Genomic DNA, 20,587 nt, shown 5'->3' with positions numbered 1-20,587 from the left:
TACTGTACACCCTGTTAGCGATGTGGTGACACATTGCACATGTGTGTCACTCTGTGCCTTGAATTCAAGACGGTCCACAGCGTCGTGTTTGTGTGTGTGTGTGTGTGAGTATGGTGCATATGTGTGTAAGTTAGCGATTGTGTGAGATAGTTCATTTTAGGCAGCAGGTACAGTGAAACCAAAAGCACACAGTTTAAATGTTGACCGGTTTAACAACAGAAGTAACACTCTGAAAGAGCCAAGTCGGTGTCAGATGCATCTCAATTCTGAGAATGCCCTCACACTTGTGTAGTGTATATTTACGATGCGTATCAGTGCAAGAATAACCTTTATGTAAAGAGTGTGTGTATGTTTGCGAGCGCGTGCAAGTGCGTACGCAGGTTTATTTGAAAGGGATACACTTGTGGTCTCTCTGAAACAAGAGGAGCTCATTGACAGTTAAGTTAATCTGCTGGGGCGGGAGATTTCAGTCCCTACAGAGAGCAGGCAGGAGAAAGCGAACCATTCTATCACATCGCAGAGGCCTGGAGGGAAAACCCAAAATAAAATGCAGACCTTCTCAAATTTATGCCAAGTTATAATAGCATGTAGTGGCCCACATAAAACATCATATTAGCCTTGAGGTCCATTATTAGAATGCACAAAAGTATGTATTGCAAAGGGCAAGGAGCAAATTAAAAAGTGAAAGAGATACAAGCGGTTAAAGAGAGACATTCGAGAGAGACAAGCCCTGTGTTTTCAGTAGACCTTTACAACTATATAAATAACAATGTGACTAGTGTGTTTGTACTGTCAAGATAGCTTCTAATGTGAATCCACTTAGGGTGTCAGGTGGCTGAGCGGTGAGGGAAGCGGGCTAGTAATCCGAAGGTTGCCAGTTCGATTCCCGGTCATGCCAACTGACGTTGTGTCCTTGGGCAAGGCACTTCACCCTACTTGCCTCGGGGAATGTCCCTGTACTTACTGTAAGTCGCTCTGGATAAGAGCGTCTGCTAAATGACTAAATGTACATGTAATGTAAATGTAGATGCTTTGCCACGGTTTACTCCTAAAAACTAAAAGCTGTTCCTTGGGGGAGTCAGTGGTGTTTTTGTGCTTTCAACCAGTGTCTGCTCTTGCCTTGTGCCTGCTGCTTGACTCTGTGTGTTTTGGCAGGCTCGGCCCGTCATATTGACAGGAAGTCTAACACATGTGACATCTTTTGCCCACTGTGCAATTTCAAGGAAAAGGACTTGCAGGCTTTAGATATACAAGGAAAAAATCTCAGAGAAATACTAAGAAACACAGGCCACCCCCTGCCAGTCAAGTCATCGTGGAGTGGGAATAATGAGTGTCTCTCAGACATGACCTGTGTATGTGTGTTTGTGTGAATGTGTGTGGCCAATTTTTTACTTGCTTGTGGATTTGATTGCATTGATGTGTGTGTGTGTGTATTTGTCCAGTGTGCGTCCATGTGAGTGTGTGCTTGTAGCGTGTTAGTGTGTGTGATCAAACCAGCATGCTGAAAATGGAACTTTGAGTGCTCGAAATAGACAGGTCAGGTTGACATGTCCTGGGTTATACCTGTGGCAGCCTGTGGGCTCCTGTGGAATAGAGGGATAAAATATCGTAGAACACTGGGACTAGAACACTAAAAGGATGAAGCCATAAGAGAGAGAGACAGAGAGAGAGAGAGAGGAGAGAGAGAGAGAGAGAGAGAGAGAGACACACAGAGAGAGAGAGAGAGAGAGAGAGAGAGAGAGAACTATAACAAATCAAATCAAAATGTATTTGTATAGCCCTTTATACACGCAAGCATGTCACAGAGGGCTTCCCATACGCCTATAGAACTGCCCCTCAACCAACCTAAACACTAAAAGGATGAAACCATAAGAGAGAGACATAGAGACACAGAGAGAGAGAGAGAGAGAGAGAGAGAGAGAGAGAGACAGAGAGAGAGAGAGAGACACGGAGAGAGAGAGAGAGACAGAGAGAGAGAGAGAGAGAGAGAGAGAGAGAGAGAGAGAGAGAGAGAGAGAGAGAGAGAGAGAGAGAGAGAGAGAGAGAGAGAGAGACAGACACAGAGAGAGACACAGAGTGAGAGAGACATAGAACTAGAACACTAAAAGGATGAAGCCATATCTACTGGGTCACGTGTTGTCCCTCTTCAATACATCTCAAATGTTGACCTTAATACGACCTCACTGGCCATACACAATCAGCGTCTATACAAGAATCTACAGGTTTGCTATGGTGACAATTTGACAGTTCTTACAATTTAAAATGTACTTTACTACAAAATGCTGCTTGACGGATTTCGGGTTTTAAATACCGGCCTGTTGGAAGTATGTGATCCCAGGACATCTGTGTTTGCGTGTTTAAGACATGTGCGACTGAGGCAAGACGTCACGCATGGCATGTCGCCGCGGCAACATGAAAACGTGGTTGAAGGGGGCAGAGAGTGACACAGTCACTTCTCCAGCCCTGGGGGGGGGGGGGGGGGGGGGGGGCTCTCTGCGACTCTCTGCTCGACTTAAGTTCGAATTAAATTAAGACTATGACCTTTTTCCCCACTAATGACTAATTACAGACAATTAGCAGTGAGAACACCTACCCTGTCAAACTTCCAACCACACAGACATTACACATACACACTCACACAACAGTGGCACGCGCACACTCACACACACACACGAGTGCACAGAGGGACACATGACATCCCCCTATAGTATGTAATGCATACCAGAGAACAAAATGTGACCGTAATCTCATGTGACCAAAACCATGTTGGATGGACTTAATAACTATGCTGGCTCTGAAACCAAACCAGCATGCAAATACTGGGAGTCAGGTGGCTGAGCGGTTAGGGAATCAGGCTAGTAATCCGAAGGTTGCCAGTTCGATTCCCGGCCGTGCAAAATGACGTTGTGTCCTTGGGCAAGGCACTTCACCCTACTTGCCTCGGGGGGAATGTCCCTGTACTTACTGTAAGTCGCTCTGGATAAGAGCGTCTGCTAAATGACTAAATGTAAATGTCTAGCACACAGGTAGTGTGTTCTGTCACCGGTGATGTCTGCTCATGATTCTGTGAATTGAGACCAGAAGAAGCTCCCTGCGAATGCACACGATTTACATTTAGTCATTTAGCAGACGCTCTTATCCAGAGCGACTTACAGTAAGTACAGGGACATTCCCCCAGGGTGAAGTGCCTTGCCCAAGGACACAACGCCACCTGACCTCCCTGACATACCACATACATGTCGTTGTGTTTTGGATCTACTAAAAAAAATTGTTGAGTGAGTGATTGTGCGTCCGTGGTATAGCAGGAAGGAGCAACTTGGTTAAATGCAGACAACACAGAAATAACTGCCAATTGGAAACTCCCGTGCGTTCATAGAGCTGCTGTCAAACTGTCCTGAAGTGACCTTCACTCCCTCTCTCTCTCTCTCTCTTTCATTATTTCTGTGATTTGCTCTTTCTCTTCCTCATCTCCGATGACTTTCTACAGTTCTGTTAATTGCCTTTCTCAAACCAACAAGTCAGTGAACCTCTAAACCAACACAAAAACCGACAAAAAAACCCACAGAAGTGTGGGAAAAAAATATGCTGACTCCTCTATAAAACGAGATGGCTTAGTGGGCCAAACAGCTGTCCGAGAGAAGGGCTGTTACCCCTGCTCTAGAGACGAAGACACGTAGGGAATCGGGCTATTAATCAGAAGTTTGCCAGTTCGATTCCCGGCCAGGCCAAAATGACCTTTTGTCCTTGGGCAAGGCACTTCACCCTACTTGCCTAGGGGGAATGTCCCTGTACTTACTGTAAGTCGCTCTGGATAAGAGCGTCTGCTAAATTACTAAATGTAATGTACACATATCACTACATTAGAACAGACACTAAGAGAAGCTTCCAGTGCGGAGGAAAGTAGGGTGTGGTTCCGCACGTTCCTCCGCACTGTATGTGCGCACCTGTTCAGGTGCGTCTTCCACCCCCGTGGGGGATGTCGATGGCTCGTATAGATGGAACTGCTCACCAACACAACGTTGAAACATCTGCTAGGTTGGTGTCATCTTCATCATCGCTACAGCAATATTATTTGAAATGTAGGCTCCTCATTTACACTTCAATGAAAGTTTCCTGAGACTAAGCAATTTACAACAAGGTCTTGTAATTAGAAGTGTAACTTGGGACTGATGCGTTGGATTGTTCTGGCATTGAAGGGTTCATTCAGGGAAAACATCACATGATAAATGATGCATATAGTCTGTGAGTCACACTCAGCGGGGCTAAAAAAAGCTTGCAGAAAAAAAAAACGTAATTTCTTGTATCCAAATAAAAAGGATCGCACAAGTCACAATGCACGCCTATGAAACTCTGTGAGCGGACCGACCTTTTTAGACCTACGTTATTAAACAAATGCTTATGTAGTAAAGTTAACATTTCTATATGTTAGACTAGGCTACTCATGGACATCCTACGGTTTGCTTGTTGCCTCTCTGTGTGGGCCAGGCTATAACACAATGACAATATCCACAAATCAAACGGCTAAATCGTGTTCAAGTACAAAGTCACTTGAGAGAAAGGATAGGCTGTCAGAATAGGGCCATAAAGCGGTAAACTGTCAAACAGCTATTTACCAATAAACAAGCGCTTAGGACAAGGCGCGATCTCGAGGCTTTCAATGTTCTTTACACTGAAGTTTGTGCCAGACTTTGACACACATCCAGTATTTCGACCGGTACACATCGTCCTGGTTGGGCGAACCATTCCAGACCAATAAATTGTGTTTCTGTGTCGAACTGTTTAGCAAGAGACGCGCGACAAGCGCCATAAATTACATAAGCGCAATTAAAGTGCCAACCTCTGACCTTGTCTGAACGGCAGGACCGCGATCACCTGACTTTTGCAGTGGCCGCAGCCCTCATGTCAAAAGGCACAACTGCAAAACGAGTGCTAATTAAACAGATAACACAACTGCTTTCGTGGATCGGAATCCCCGGTTGAAGTCCGTGGTCTCTACGTCTACAGCTCGCTCACTGGCACTTCGGGAAAAAAGACGCCATGAGAGACAAATGCATGCTTCTCTAAAGCAAACAAGCCATAATCGCCGATATGGAATTACTTTAGGTGGTATTCTTTATATCACTGTTTCATAAACAGACAGAAGAGACATACTTACTCAGGTGTAAATAAGGATCATTACTGTCCATTATGAATGAGTTGCTGCGTCGTTTTCCTACAGTTGTTGCTGCGCCGTAACAGGCAACAGCATCCCAGCAAATTCCACTCCCAAGCCCAACTGAACTCTACAAGGCAGGTCTACACTGGGGCCCAGTAAGGGGGGTGGCGAAAATAGGGCTTCTCCCAATGACAACAGTCATCGATATCAAGCGCTGGCATGACGAAAGCAACTCTCGGCGATACAGTGTTGCAACAGAAGGTTGCACAATTAGACAATGCGACTTTTTTTTCCTGATTGAAACTGAGAAATGAAAGCAGGGTGTGCTTCAATTCTGCGTCGCTACGGCTTTCATAAAAACATTATTTAGGTTAGTGTTTCCGTTTCCACATCTGATTGTAGGCTACTGTCGTTTTTTTGACCGTATCTTGTCCACGACTTTAGTTTACCACGCTGTAGGCAACGCGTATTCTTGGCATTAAATAAGGTTTCATTTTCTTTCGTTCTGATCCCGAAATTATTTTGCTGACTAGCTCTAGGGTATTAATCGTTCAAACCAGATTTCCTATGATAATGAGACATTTATAAATAAAACGAATGTAGCCGTGTTTACGTTTTGGGGTTCGTTGTTAGTCGATTCAGTGCATTTAAATCAGATTGATTTGTCCAAATAGTAGCCTACACTTCAACGTATCGAATTTAGTGTCATATGTAGCCTACTGTGAAGTATGTGTTTGTGTATTTTGTTCACATCTGTTTTTGTTGTTTTGTTTTTTACTCCCAGAATCTTCCTGTGTTTACCTATTGAAACTCCCCAGTTCTGGTCTCAAGACCCCCCGGAATCCCCCCCAGATATTTCTTCAGAGTGTGGGGTCATTTAAGGGTGAGCCCGCGGTACATCAGAAGGTTATTCAGGAGTCAGCCCGCGCGGAGGCATTCACAGTCTTGAACTGTGGAGCGGGCAGACGCTTAGTCAACGTTCGCCACTGACCACTCAGCGGGCTTTTCGTTGTCCCGTTAATGGGACAAGCACCCCCGGCTCCCAGCCTTGTATCAACGACCCATAAAGGAGCACAGGAGGATGGTAACCAAGATGAATGGCCTTTTTTCTCAAGTCATTCTACACTAATCAGGGCTTTTCATTTGTTATGCCTCCACCGTTACCTCCATTAGGCCTCAGTTAAAGTAAATTCATTCAAGTCAAAGAGGGACATTAAAGTGGTCATTTGTCAGTTCTTGCTTTTGTGTGTCCCTAATGGTGGCACATGGTTTAAGGCATTAAGATGATTTTAGTTCTTATTTTTATGTATGGTTTTAATCAGGTGCAGGACGAGATGGAGGAACAAAAATTAGAATAGGATTGTTTCAATTTCATAAATTGATAATGCAGTCCCCTTGCTAAAGACTGCAGGAAAAGATGCAAAACTTAAAACTGAATTACATATTCTTATTTAGCCTATTGAACAACTGGGCTGCGATACAGATTTAGAGACTGTTAATGCAACTGGCCAAAAAAATCACTCCATACACAGAAGCGAAGTGTGGGCTACGTAGCCTAATCGAAAAAGCAACGTTTTATTTTACCTACTTGACCATCCATCATCACCTAAATTCCACCCCCTCCTTCAAACAACACACACACACACACACATAGTCAATGAAGCAACCCTTTGCACTAATCCCTTTGTGTTCTCAGCATTCCCACCAAACAATGTCCTAACCCTAATCCTTTACTCGGCCCAACAAACCTGGGCCACCTGCTTGCTCCGCTCTTCACAAGCTCTCGCTGTCTCACCGGGGGAATTATTTTTCAAAGGAACATTTTCAAAGGATACAGCCTCCAAAAACGACCCATCCTCTGAGACACTGTAAATGATGCACAGCATGTGTGAGCGATGGCAGAATGCCTAGGACCACTGCTGGCGAAACTGGGTGAAAAACATCTGAGTAAAAATGTGCATTTTGGCCCACCTTGCACACCATATTTCTCCGTCCTGATTACATTTGAATGCGTAATTGATTAATCTCATACCGTATATCGAATACAACTGTATCTGTATTTATGATTACTCTTCGCCTATCCATACCTTTCTTTTTTCTTCTCTCTTTCCTCCTGTCCTCCTTAGCCCCCTCTCTAAACGTCTCTCTTTCTTTGGCTATGATGGGATGGCGGTGGGTTGTCATGGGAGACCGTCCTCTCCATCTGCCTCTGCACCCATTAGCCCACCTCCATCATGCTTTATCAAGCAGCCCCCCCCCTCTTCCCCAGGACCCCTCCTTCACCATACTGACAACCCCCGCCCACTGCTCCATACATAAGGCTGAGATGATAAGTGTTCGCCTCCTCTGTGGTTGCTAGGATGAGACAATACCACACAACGGTGTAGAACATCATCCATCTCAAAGCTCATCAATCTCGGACACAAAAGATGAAATGTGGCCCGAACTCTGCTGGGGAGGGGGGTCTGTCTTTGCTTGTAAGTGGGCTCTTGTTCATCTCTCTGCTTTCCCCCGCTTGTTTTATTTTATTTTTCTTCATGTTTTCTTCCCTCTGTGGTCAATTTGGAGGGAAGGCACTTCAGCAGACAATGTCGTTTTTTTTTTCTTCATGAATTGATCATTGGTTATGGCGCAGGCCTCGATTTTCAGTATGAATCGCATCCTTCTTATCTCACAGCTCTCTGCCTGAGCTCTCTTGAATTCTAGTCCTCGTCACGGTGGGTTGTAGTGTTTCTCCAGGGTATTTTGGACAGGGGGTCTCCAGAGGCAGCAAGCATGCCTCTCCATTCAGCCCCCAGGTATAATATCAGACTTCAGTGGAAGATTCTGACAAACTGTTTTAATACATTGAAGATCCATACCCTGCAAGTTCATTGTACACAGCGATTCTCCAAATTTTTCCTGTGGTTAACCTAACTGGGTCCCAGGGTAATTTTACTTTATTATGAGAACGTTATATTGCCTGCGTCAATCATTTCTCCAGTCAGGAGTATATTTTTTTCTTCTCCATTGTTTATTGACACAAGACAGCCACAAGGCTGAGTCACTGGTTTAATTGTTGAACCCACTGCAATATGTTTTGAATCCTCAGCAATAAACTTATTGGCTGTGATGGTTTGTGGGCAGGAGCTGATTCATACTGTAAGTCTAAATGGATTGGAGAGCGTTGTTCATCTCACCTGCTCTCGTCTGCTATGGTCAGAAGTCTGTTTATTCTAGGTCACATGTACACATAGAAGCCTACCACATAGAACACACAGCGAGTAACGCAAGTCATCCATTTACTCACTGTTGAAACAACAGACATAAATTAATCAAATCAGAGATCGCTACAAGTGCAGTAAGTGTTTGGTTGAATTATTTTTTTACATTAACATTTAGTAGACGCTCTTATCCAGAGCGACTTACAGTAAGTAGAGGAACATTTCCCCGAGGCAAGTAGGGTGAAGTGCTTTGCCCAAGGACACAAAGTCATTTTGCACGGCTGGGAATCGAACTGGCAACCATCTGATTAATAGCCTGATTCCCTAACCACTCAGCCATCTGACTCCCTATACACGATAAAGAGGTTGTTGGAGGTGTGAAACGGCAGGTGTGCCGATTGGCTATGCCGCTGTGCATCTGGTGTGCTCTGGGAAAAGGGACAATGGTACTTGTAAACCCCTAACAAGCCCATAATAATATGTTCAGTTTAACCTTTAGGCCCAAAGTATTAAGTTAACCTGTTAATCTCCACTCTGCGTCTGCCCCAGGGGGGATTTAGACACTATTAACATGATGAGGCCAGACCTGGGCCTTGCTCAGACAAGACCACCAGTGGATATTGTTTTCGTCCCACTCCAATCAACTACAACCGCCATCTTGCCTTTTGTCACAAGTGTCGGTCCCAGTTCATTTCCCGAGAGCACCATAATAACAAAAGTACCATTTAATCATTCTAAGCTCCCAAATTACATCCCCGAGTAAGCTATAGCGAACCTGTTGCGTGTAAGGCAATCCCAGTTTTATGAAAGGTAAGTACTGACAATGCTGGAATCAAACCGCACGCGTCTAGTTTGTGAACAGTTGTCATGACAGTGGTGGTGAAAGAGGAGTACTACCCTGAAGACTCCAAACCTTGTTGTTTTAGTGTGTCCTGGGTGTGTTTAGTACCATGCTGAGGAAAAAGGGCAAATCTAATCAAGGGCGGTGGTGGTTGGTGGTGGGGGGAGGGGGGAGGGGGTGGGTGCTTGTTCTAACAGCATGAAGCAGATCCCATCGGAGAGGTGCTCAGAGAGACCACCTCAGGTTAATCTCGGCTCGTCCCGAAATGTCCACTGGGGATTAGGTCTGGCTTCCACCTGCTTCTGATCTTTAGCACACCAATGTGACCTACTGCTGTGCCATTTAAAAAATCACTACCAGGGGTCTAAGAATATACCTCGAAAGAGCAGGCTTCTTCTGTTACGGAGCCCTGCACCGCGTCTTGGCAGGTCACCTCACCCAGATCACCTATTTACGGATCGATTGGAAGGAAAAGTGCAATATGGAATGCTGGCGACACGAGCTGACTGATGTGGTCTCGGCTTACATGGCAACGCAGTATATTTCCAGTCATTACAGAGCGGTGGTACACGATGTACGCTTCATGGGGACATGTTCTGCGCTGCTAGGAGGTCATTCTGTTTTGACCTAACCTGATGAAGTCCTCTCCCTTTACGTATTTGTCTTCGATGCTTTGTTACACAGGGAAGTCTGTCTTCTCTTCGTTAATGTTCCTGTCAACAAAACATTTCAGATAGTTCAAAGACTAAAATATTGCATACTATAGAAGGATGATTATCCGACCAAATCTGTTAGGACCTGTAGCGTGGCTGCATGTGATCAACCAGACCTAATATAGTAAGATTGATGTATTAATTTGTAGTATTTTTAAGTAATTGAGATGCTTTGAAGTGCCTCATAGTTGACCTATTGCTTTCATTACTCTTCATGTGTATTAGGTGGCATAGCCTGTGCGTTCTCATGCTTTTAACGGTGCTTTAAAAAAGAAATGTACTCTGCTGCCACCTTATGGTTTTTCTGTTGACAAACATGACTAAGAGACGTGCGAATGACTACTTTGTCCGTCTTGGGTATCCGTAGAATTACGGTAAGTCAGACGTGTATCTTAGAGTCGGAAACAACAGAAGTGTTACTAGCCAGGCAGCCTTTGGAGTAAATTAAGATAAGAAATTATTTTTAAGCCAGTTACATTACTCATGTTTTCGAGGAAAGATGGCAACCGATTTAACGTTAGACTTCGATCACGAACAACACATTACGATGAATAATAGTGAGACAGGTATCTCCATCGATCAGGATGGCGAGTGGGGTAAGATCATGTGTTTCTCTGCCTGGTATAGGAAACCTTCTAGAAGTAGCTGTCAATGACTAGCACTATCTCTCTTGCTAGCAATCATAACACACCAGTGTTCTGTTGAATGGCAAGCTACTTCAGTACATTTTGATAACCAGCTCGGCAAAGCGTTGGGTAGCTATAGCCGAATGGTTAGCAATGTCCATTTAGCCGTCTAGTGCTAGCTAGTGGATGATGTAACTAGAACATCAAATTCCAGATCTACGCATCTAGCGTATTTACTCCCACTTGTATCATATCAGTCATCCATCTACAAATGCATGTAGGCCTAGTCTATATGTAGTCTGATCAGCGCAGAAATAGCTACCAATAGCTACCTACATCTTGACGTAAAATTGACTTACGTTTTCAGATTTGTAATTCGAAATCGAAAGGAAACGCTTCCACAAAGTGCTAGAAATCTTATATAGAATAACAAGCTCCAGTCCTACAGCGGTGGAACACAGATTATAGTAATTCCATTCAGCAAGTTTTATAGTCGGAAATGATCATATTCGCTTTTTGTTTTTTATTTTACTGTAACAGCAAACCCATTGCCCATGAACTTTTTCCTACCCCTTTCCCACAGACATGAGCCTGTTTGATGATCTGGGCAACCTGGAATATGCCAGTGAATTATTCCAAACTCTGGAGAACTCGGGATTTGTACGTAAAAAACAATATTCTTATTACGTAGACTTCACCAAGCCTGGTTCTAATGTGAATTTTTCTAATGCAATATAAACCCGTAGCCGTTTTCTGCAGTTCCAGAAAAAATACCATGTCTTCTCGTTTTCCACAGACCAATGATGCTCTTGGCATGGACTTTGACATTGACCTGTCCCCCTGGAGTGCAGACACAGGCAGCAGATACACAGGTAACACCATGAATACATTTCTTTAAATAACAAAAACGAAAATAGGTCATGTAAAAAGGATGACTTAAAATATACCAGGGTAAGGTGCACAACTTAAACTACCTACACATAATAATAATAATAATAAGACTTTATTTATATAGCACATTTCATACAAGAATTGCAGCTCAATGTGCTTTACATAAAATCAATAAAAACAATAATACAAGTGATAAAAGTAATAAATAAAATAATAATAATAAAAAATAAATAAAAATACACTCAACAAACTCAACAAAATACATATGATTTTCTGAATGCATTTGTCCTTATGTCACTCTCTTATAGTTTATATGTCAGATATTATGTCGTACTTTTTGTGTAATGCACCCAGAATGCTAACATGCCATGTCGTCTGGGTCTCTGCTGGTGTGTGTAGATGGTGAGATGAATTTGGACTCTTTGTCCCCAGCCCACACTCTGAGTTCCGTCCTCTCTCCTGGCTCTCTGAGTGCCCTGTCACCTTGCTCCACACCTGTAAGTCACTGCACTTCTAACCATCACAGCACTCTGAGAGTACAGAGTTTTGCATTTATACAAACTAAATAAGTTGAGTGTGTTCCTGTGTGTGTCTGGGTTGGCACACAGTCAAAAAAACACACATTGTCCCATGAGGTGCCCTTCCTCACACTATGTCTGCCAGCTGCTCTTTTGCATTGAGCAAACACACACACACCTGGGTGTCTCATTAGCAAATATCTTAAGCACCTTGTCAAACTAATTATGCAGCGTCTGCCTAAGGTTGGCCACGCCCCTCGTTAAAGAGAGGCGCTGACATCTTCGCCTACATTAGCATAATTCAGCGGGCAGTTCGTTTTCACAGCGTGTCACAAAGCTTCTGCGCACTTCTGCTTTCTAACTCTGTGACCGTGACAGAGGACATCCCTGTCCTCCAAAGACAGTTCACTTATTCCAAGGACACAAGTCCTCTGAAAGACTGCGCAGCTATTCAAAATGTTTAAATCTGTGATAAAAAAAAAGAAGTAATTTTGATAATCGGTGATTTTGCTGCCTGTCACTTTGTCATTATGTAGTCCTTGTTGTACCCTGGTGTAGTGCAGCACAGGGAGTCAGGTGGCTGAGCGGTGAGGGAATCGGGCTAGTAATCCGAAGGTTGCCAGTTCGATTCCCGGTCATGCCAACTGATGTTGTGTCCTTGGGCAAGGCACTTCACCCTACTTGCCTCGGGGGGAATGTCCCTGTACTTACTGTAAGTCGCTCTGGATAAGAGCGTCTGCTAAATGACTAAATGTAAATGTAGCACACAGTGACTCATGTCTCTCTGCTGCCCCCTACAGGATGAGCCTCTGTCACCCCAGTCCCAGCCCTCCCCGGGCTCGGTCTGTTCCGATTCCAGTGGCTTCTCGGAAGCCCCCCCGCCAGCCCGGAAGCCCCCTAAACGGACCAGCCAAGCCGCCAAGGCACCCCTCTGCCAGCCAAGCCGCCCGAGGTAAGGCACCCCTCTGCCAGCCAAGCCGCCCGAGGTAAGGCACCCCTCTGCCTGGCTTTTCTGTCAGAGGAAACTCCACGTTGACAGGGACACAGGTACACAGGGAGTCAGATAGCTGAGCGGTGAGGGAGTCAGGCTAGTAATCTGAAGGTTGCCAGTTCGATTCCCAGCCGCGCGAAATGATGTTGTGTCCTTGGGCAAGGCACTTCACCCTACTTGCCTCAGGGGGAATGTCCCTGTACTTACTGTAAGTCGCTCTGGATAAGAGCGTCTGCTAAATGACTAAATGTAAATGTAATGTAAATTTGCATTTAACATTTTAGTCATTTAGCAGACACTCTTATGCAGAGCGATTTACAGGGACATTCTCCCCGAGGCAAGTTGGGTGAAGTGCCTTGCCCAAGGACACAACGTCATTTTTTCACGTCCGGGAATCGAACCGGCAACCCTCTGATTACTAGCCCGATTTCCTAACCGCTCAGCCACCTGACTCCCGAGCAGTGTGACAACTCACGGTGTACACTTTAACAGTTTATATAGTTGTGTATGTTTTGACTGTTTAGTTTTCTTTTAGTCTAGTTTTGTAGTTTATATCTTTAGGCCTAGTTTAATACAGTTAATACATACAAGAGCCTAACCGGCTCGGCTTGCGTTTGTTCTTCAACCTTGTCCGAGGAGCCTACAGAAATTCAGCCGTCCAAGAATCGACCTGCTTTTCGTTCGCAAAACACTGGCTCTGTTCGTCCCTTTCATCTCCATCTCCTTCCCCCCCTTCCAGTCAGGTCGGCCCAGCCAGCCAGGAGACCCATCCAGATGAGCCCCAGGTTCTCCATCCAGCCCAGGCCAGTCCTCACCGCCGTGCCCCTGGCCACAGCGCCCCTCCAGACCAAGACCATCATCATTCAGACCCTGCCGGCCGCGGTGCTGCCCACCTTGACCAAGCCCGCCCACATCAACATCCAGCCAGCGCCGCCTGCAGGTTAGAAGATAAACTTTCAGTTTGAATATGTCCTAAAATCTTCTTTTTTTTAATCGGTGGAGTTGCAGTGCACGTGACTGCCAGCAGGTGGTGCCCCATCTCTTATTTTCTCTGATTTCCAGTTTCTTCTGATGAGATGAACACAATCTCATCTCAGTAGATTTTTCCAAAGCTTTAATTTCAATCTAAATTATATCCCAAATCCCCCCCCCCCCCCTCCTCCAGATGTGGTCCACCCATATGTGAGAGACCTGGGTTTTGAATCCTGAGAACTGTGTGTGTGTGTGTGTGTGTGTGTGTCTTCAGTGTTTTTAGACTATCTGTGTGTGTTCTAACCATTCCTGCTGTCAGTCTGCATTCCATCCTGACTGGGTTACCAACCTTATCCCCTTGTGCCAGGCCAGGCCAGGCCAGGCCAATGCACATACTTGGACTCAAACTTGTGGGAACATCTGACCTACGTGGCACTCAAATTCAAAAACAAAACCCGTTGGCTTCACATTAAGACGTTCTATCTCAGTGTGAGCTGCCGTCTCTTCCTGGAAGAGAGCTTTCCATTAAGAGCTGTGTCATCTATCTGCATCGCGGCCTGGTAGATACCAGTACGCTAGCGTAAACACCATAGATATCCATTAGTCTAGAGCCTAGCACCTCCATGCCATTATCACTGACACACCATCTAGCAAAACAAGACTGAGGTGTGCCCTGCCCTGCCCCGGTGTAAGAAACGGTTCCTGGCACAGAGAGAGTGTTTCGGTCAGTGAATGAAAGTGTTAGAGTGTCAGAGTGTTGAATGAAAACTAAAGTGTTGAGTGGGGTTGATAAACATGGAGAATATAGTGTATCCTGTGGGTATGGGGGAGAGAGATCATATCTCCCAGCCTTTAGTTACATCTTTGTCTATGCCTGAAGGTCTCTCTCTCTCTCTCTCTCTCTCTCTCTCTCTCTCTCTCTCTCTCTCTCTCTCTCTCTCACACACACACACACCAATGCACACTATCTCTCTCTCAGACACACACACAAATGCACACTCCATCTCAGTCTACCCATGTCTCTTTGGGCCTGTTCTCTGTTTGTCTCACACTGGTTCAGGGGCCTGGTGTGTGCAGGTAGGAGGAGAGGAATGTGAAAGACTAGTGTGCAGATGGTGATGGTTAACAGATGGGAAGCTTCTCAGAGTTTTTGTCCACCTGTGGGGGGTGGAGGGGGTGTGGGTGGTGGAGGGGGTGGGTGGGTGTTGGAGGGGGGTGGAGGGGCTGGGGGGTGGAGGGGCTGGGGGGTTGAGGGGGTGGAGGGGCTGGGGGTGGAGGGGCTGGGGGGTGGAGGGGCTGGGGGGTGGAGGGGGTGGAGGGGCTGGGGGGTGGAGGGGCTGGGGGGTTGAGGGGGTGGAGGGGCTGGGGGTGGAGGGGCTGGGGGGTGGAGGGGGTGGAGGGGCTGGGGGGTGGAGGGGCTGGGGGGTTGAGGGGGTGGAGGGGCTGGGGGTGGAGGGGCTGGGGGGTGGAGGGGGTGGAGGGGCTGGGGGGTGGAGGGGGGGCTGGGGGGTTGAGGGGGTGGAGGGGCTGGGGGTGGAGGGGCTGGGGGGTGGAGGGGCTGGGGGGTGGAGGGGGTGGAGGGGCTGGGGGGTGGAGGGGCTGGGGGGTTGAGGGGGTGGAGGGGCTGGGGGTGGAGGGGCTGGGGGGTGGAGGGGGTGGAGGGGCTGGGGGGTGGAGGGGCTGGGGGGTTGAGGGGGTGGAGGGGCTGGGGGTGGAGGGGCTGGGGGGTGGAGGGGGTGGAGGGGGTGGGGGGTGGAGGGGGTGGGGGGTGGAGGGGGTGGGGGGTGGAGGGGCTGGGGGATGAACGGGGGAGGCAGGGGGGTGGATGAAAGCCTGTTTCAAGAGACCGAGCGATAAGGCTCCCAGCTGTTTTAGTTTGTATGTGGGTGGTAATAGTGAGAAAAAAAATATTATGGTGTAACCCTAATGACATTGAGAAACCAATAGATGCTGACTCTTTTACGGCTTGCATCCAACTTGTAAAATCTGAGCTCAGCAGAGTGACTCGACTGTGTGTGTGTGTGTGACTGTGTGTGTGTGTGTGTGACTGTGTGTGTGTGTGTGTGTGTGTGTCCTCTCCCTCCAGGTTGTCCCGTGGTGTTGTCCCAGCCTGCTCAGGTGCTGCAGATCCATACCCCAAACACTATCACGGGGCACGTCGTTACCATGCCAACGCTGACCCGGGACAGGCCGACCCCGGTCATCTCTCAAACCGCCGTTCCCGTCACCCTCCGATGCCCCTCCGATGACGACGACGTAAGGCTTTTATGTGTGTGTCTGTGTGTGTGTCGGTATGTCTGTGTGTATGTGTGTCTGTGCACACAAGTCAGGAGGTTCATGTGCCCTAAATTTTCTTTCTTTCTTTAGTTCTATAGTACAGTGGTTCTCAACCCTGCATGTTTTAGATGTTTCCCTGCTCCAACACACCTGATTCAAATGAATGGTCGTTACCAGGCTTCTGCATAACTAGGTAACGACCCATTCATTTGAATCAGGTGTGTTGGAGCAGGGAAACATCTAAAACATGCAGGACAGGGGGTACTTGAGGACCAGGGTTGAGAACCACTTGTATAGTCAGTTGGTGTTTCAAATGTTGTCTAATAAGAGAGAGAGAGAGAGTCTGTTTTAAATCCCTTGTTCTCAATGGTGATCTAACTAAAACCATACATGGACATTTGCTCCATTTCCCAAGTTTCCAAGTTTGAGTGTGGGTGTCTGTTTGTGTGCCATTGCATATTGTTGTACGTTAACCGTTGGAAACTGTCATATAAATTCTGTCGTCACACTCCCTCCTACACTTGTTTAATATTTAGTGTTTCACAACCCATTAACTTTAAATCCTGGGCGAAACATTAAAACATAGAGAAAAAGTCACTCCCGTTATTTTCGGTATTAGACGTGTCTTTTCCACACCAGAAAAGTTTGCCTGCTCGACTGACCGCTTCTACGACAATGACTCAGACTCAAACCCCTGTAGAGGGCCGTTAAGATGCTTTTGTTTTGGGCAGTTGATCTCTTCTTCCTGCTTTACGAGATGAGAAGATGAGTCGTCCTTACCAAAGGTCAAGTATCAAAGCCTTGCAGGGGTCTGTGTGGTTAAACCAGCAGTTGGGCGGGTTTGGAACAGCCAACTCTCTAGTCGGAGCCTTTGGGAAGTTTGCTGGAAATCGAATGTTGGCAAACATTTTGAAAAGGCGTTTGTTATGTTTGAGGCTAAATCTATTGAAACAGAACAAGGGTGGGGGTGGTGCGCTTTCGTGAGGGTGATGTGAGGACAGCTGCGGAAGGAACACATGCATCCACACACACACACACACACGCACACGCACACACACACACGCACACACACACCCACACACACACCCACACACACACACACACACACACACACACACACACACGCACAAATCAAATCAAATTTATTTGTATAGCCCTTTTTACACGCAAGCATGTCACAGAGGGCTTCACATATGCCCATAGAACTGCCCCTCAACCAACCTAAACCCTCACACCCACACACCCACCTACACACACACACACACACACTCCCCCACACACACCCACACACACACACACACACACACACGGGTAATTTAATTTTTCTTGGTGTGTCTGCTCATCCCTCATAAGCCTGTGTAACCACCGGTCTGTGCATCACACACTAAATGCTGTTGTCACGACAGCTCGGCCAAAGTCATATTTATCTTCTGCAGAGAAGTCCTCAAGACTCAATCCAGGCTTTAGCAAAACAAGAAAACGCAATTATAGGATTTTTTTTGTTTATACTGCTAGCCGGTGGTTTCTCAATTAAACTCCTCGGTTCTTTTTTTGCAAGTGGCTTTCATGTCTGACTGGTCCTTTTATTGTCCTCCTATAAAAAATGTGGTAGGTTTGGAAGGTTTGTAGGTCTGACAATTCATATTTTGTATCTGTTTTTAGGAATACATCAAACAATTAGTGCTTTTTCCTTATGGCTTTTCTGTTGTGATCTGAGACTCGGTTGAGCAGTAAAGGAAGTGAACTTCTTGTGGATCTTGAACATCATTCATTCGTATCCTTAAAGGCATTGTCTGCCACTACCCCTGTGGTTTTACAAACCACTTTTGAGTCGACTCAAAAGACACTCTTTCTACATTTACATTTAGTCATTTAGCAGACGCTCTTATCCAGAGCGACTTACAGTAAGTACAGGGACATTCCCCCGAGGCAAGTAGGGTGAAGTGCCTTGTCCAAGGACACAACGTCATTTGACACGTCCGGGAATCGAACTGACAACCTTCAGATTACTAGCCCGCTTCCCTCACCGCTCAGCCACCTGACTCCCCCTTTCTTTCCTCTGTGTCACAGCACCCCTCGTTCCTTGGTGTGTCAGCGTTGTGGTTTCACTCTTACGTGGCAGGGCGAAAGATGCACTGCATGCTGGGACGTGTCATTGTCAGCTCGGGGGAACTGTGGCATTACACCAAAGCAACCGCCACAAAATACATCCTCGCTGGGTTCGGTTTCTCTCAGCAGGGAAAAAAAAAACCCGGCTGCTATCTCCACTCCTGATGGCTTTAGCTGTGAGAGAGAGAGCATGCGTATGTGTGGCCCTGGACCATTATTTCCTGAAGAAACGACAGCCTCGATTCAAGACTGTGTTTTTCTAGCCAGCCGACTGACTGATTGCTGTTGACGTTAACGCTGTTTTCCATGAGACATTTGTTAGAAAACCCAGCAATATTTCATAAGCTGTTGTTGTTTTTATGAATTGTTAGGTCTGGCCTTTTAACTCTAGCATGCTAAAATCAACCAGTCTCTAAAACAACTTAACGGCAAAATTATCATGGGCATTGTTGATGCTGGAGAGGCTTGGTGCCAGATCTCAAGAGCGTTGGCAAGGAAATCTGAACTTCAGAGGCCAAGACAAACAAGCCACTCAGCCATTTGTAAAGCCGACAGAGTTAATAAAGTTTACAGCGATTTAAATGGGAGTGGCTGAACAAATTAATTGTGAGAAAGACGTGAAGTAGGACAACGGTTCTGGAGCTGACGTCCCAACAAAGCAATTTGCCAGGATCTTGGAATAGCCTGGCTCAAGTGGTCCAAAGTAGACCTAGTTGAAAAGAAGAATGTTGATGCTATGCTGTTGTAATTCTACCCAGACTTCTCATTCTATATGCAGTCTATTATAATTCATGACTAATGATACACTTTCTCACAATCTTCCATAACTGTAAGGCAAGAAAGCTGTCAGCACAGCATCATTAAATTGTTGTGTCTCAAAAATAACTAATTTGTTTCCACAGCCTAAGACTTTGACTATGCCTTGGACACAGAAACTGGTCAAGCCGAGTGTGTATGTGTAGTGTGTGTGTGTGTGTGTGTGTGTGGGGGGGGGGCTTACTGCAGCTGTGTTTGTTTTATAAGCTCCTCGTGGTTTGGCCACTGCGCTGTGGTTGGGCCGTGTGGGTTAGAGGGAGGTGTGAGGAGGCTGTTAAAGATGGCATGCTCAGGCCAGGTGTGTGTGTGTGTGTGTGAGTCTCTCCCTCCATGTGTGTCCTCGTCCAGCTAAGCGAGGGTGTAAAACGCTAGCTCACCATCCCGGATCCCTGACAGGGATCTGGGAGACAGCCGAGGTCAGGGACAGTCATTCGGGATAGGGTCATCGTGTGGTAATGTGTTCAGCTGAGCTCTGGGATTTACCCATGTGTTCTGGGCTTTTGGTCATCTCTGCGACGCAGCACAGGCCTCAGTGCAGCGGCACCCCAGACATCTCTCCCCACTTGGGGGATCACACCCACTTGACCTTCAGCCTGTTCAACCTGTGGAAACACATGTCTTTATCCCTCGTAAAAACGGACATGTTTTGATCTCGGCGGGAAAAAACCACACCCAACCAGCTCTGAAAGGGTTAAAGGGTTAACGGGTCTCTCACACACACTTCCTCGCAGTCAACACAGACAGAGCTGTTCCCCCCCCCCCCCCTCCTCCTGGCGACCGGCCCAAGGCTAACAGCTAACGGCGTCCTAGCTAACCAGTAAGCCGCCCCTCGCTCGTTAACTTCCGTCAGACCAGGCGAGAGGAAGGTTCAGAGTCAGAGCTGTCACTTGAAACGCAAAACCCTCCTCCTTACCCTCAAGCCCTGTTGCCGTGACGATATCCCCCCCTTTTCTCCCCCCTCCTTGTTCCTGCGTTTTGCTTACGGCTCCCCTTCGGCGTTCCCAGGCTCCAATGGCAGAGCTCCCAGCCCCGGGCAGAGAGAGCGGGAACGAGAGAAACGGAGAGAGTGAGAACCAGCAAGGGGGAGAGAGAGGGAGAGAGAGACTGAGGGAATGAAGGAAGACCACGTTTCCTAGGAGACGTAAACAGGGAGTTCTCTCGATCCAAATGACTTCAAATCCTCCAGCAGCTCCGTCAGGGGTGGGGGCAGTGGAGGCTTAGCCCATGCTGCACACAAGCTGGGGGGGGGGCTGAGGAGACAAGGAGGGGGGCGGTATGGGGGGGGTATGGGAGCTGCACTGATGAGGAGAGCGGTTTGCTGTTACACATGCACAGCCTCTGGCTTTTGTGGATGCAGTGTCTGTGTGTGTGTGTGTGTGTTTGAGGTCAGGTGAAACTTTGCCTAAACCGTGGATAAACTAAGACGCCTCATATCGATTTCAGTTGAGAGTTTATGCTTTGACTCTATTTTGATC

General features: G+C 46.7%; 1 protein-coding gene across 1 annotated transcript in view; it reads left to right on the top strand.

Moving 5' to 3' along the window:
* Positions 1 to 10,309: 10,309 nt before the first annotated feature.
* atf6 (activating transcription factor 6) overlaps positions 10,310 to 20,587 on the top strand; it is a 30,852-nt gene continuing 20,574 nt past the window's right edge. The window contains exons 1-7 of the mRNA XM_067230417.1: positions 10,310 to 10,508; positions 11,122 to 11,198; positions 11,335 to 11,410; positions 11,829 to 11,926; positions 12,748 to 12,869; positions 13,676 to 13,878; positions 15,997 to 16,166. Coding sequence (XP_067086518.1) covers positions 10,412 to 10,508; positions 11,122 to 11,198; positions 11,335 to 11,410; positions 11,829 to 11,926; positions 12,748 to 12,869; positions 13,676 to 13,878; positions 15,997 to 16,166 — 843 coding nt within the window. The 5' untranslated portion in view covers positions 10,310 to 10,411. The remainder of the gene's footprint in view (positions 10,509 to 11,121; positions 11,199 to 11,334; positions 11,411 to 11,828; positions 11,927 to 12,747; positions 12,870 to 13,675; positions 13,879 to 15,996; positions 16,167 to 20,587) is intronic.

The sequence above is a fragment of the Osmerus mordax genome, chromosome 27, assembly GCF_038355195.1.
Source record: "Osmerus mordax isolate fOsmMor3 chromosome 27, fOsmMor3.pri, whole genome shotgun sequence".
Lineage (NCBI taxonomy): Eukaryota > Metazoa > Chordata > Actinopteri > Osmeriformes > Osmeridae > Osmerus > Osmerus mordax.
The sequence above is the reverse complement of the archived record's forward strand: the minus strand, read 5'-3'. Positions and strand labels throughout refer to the sequence as shown.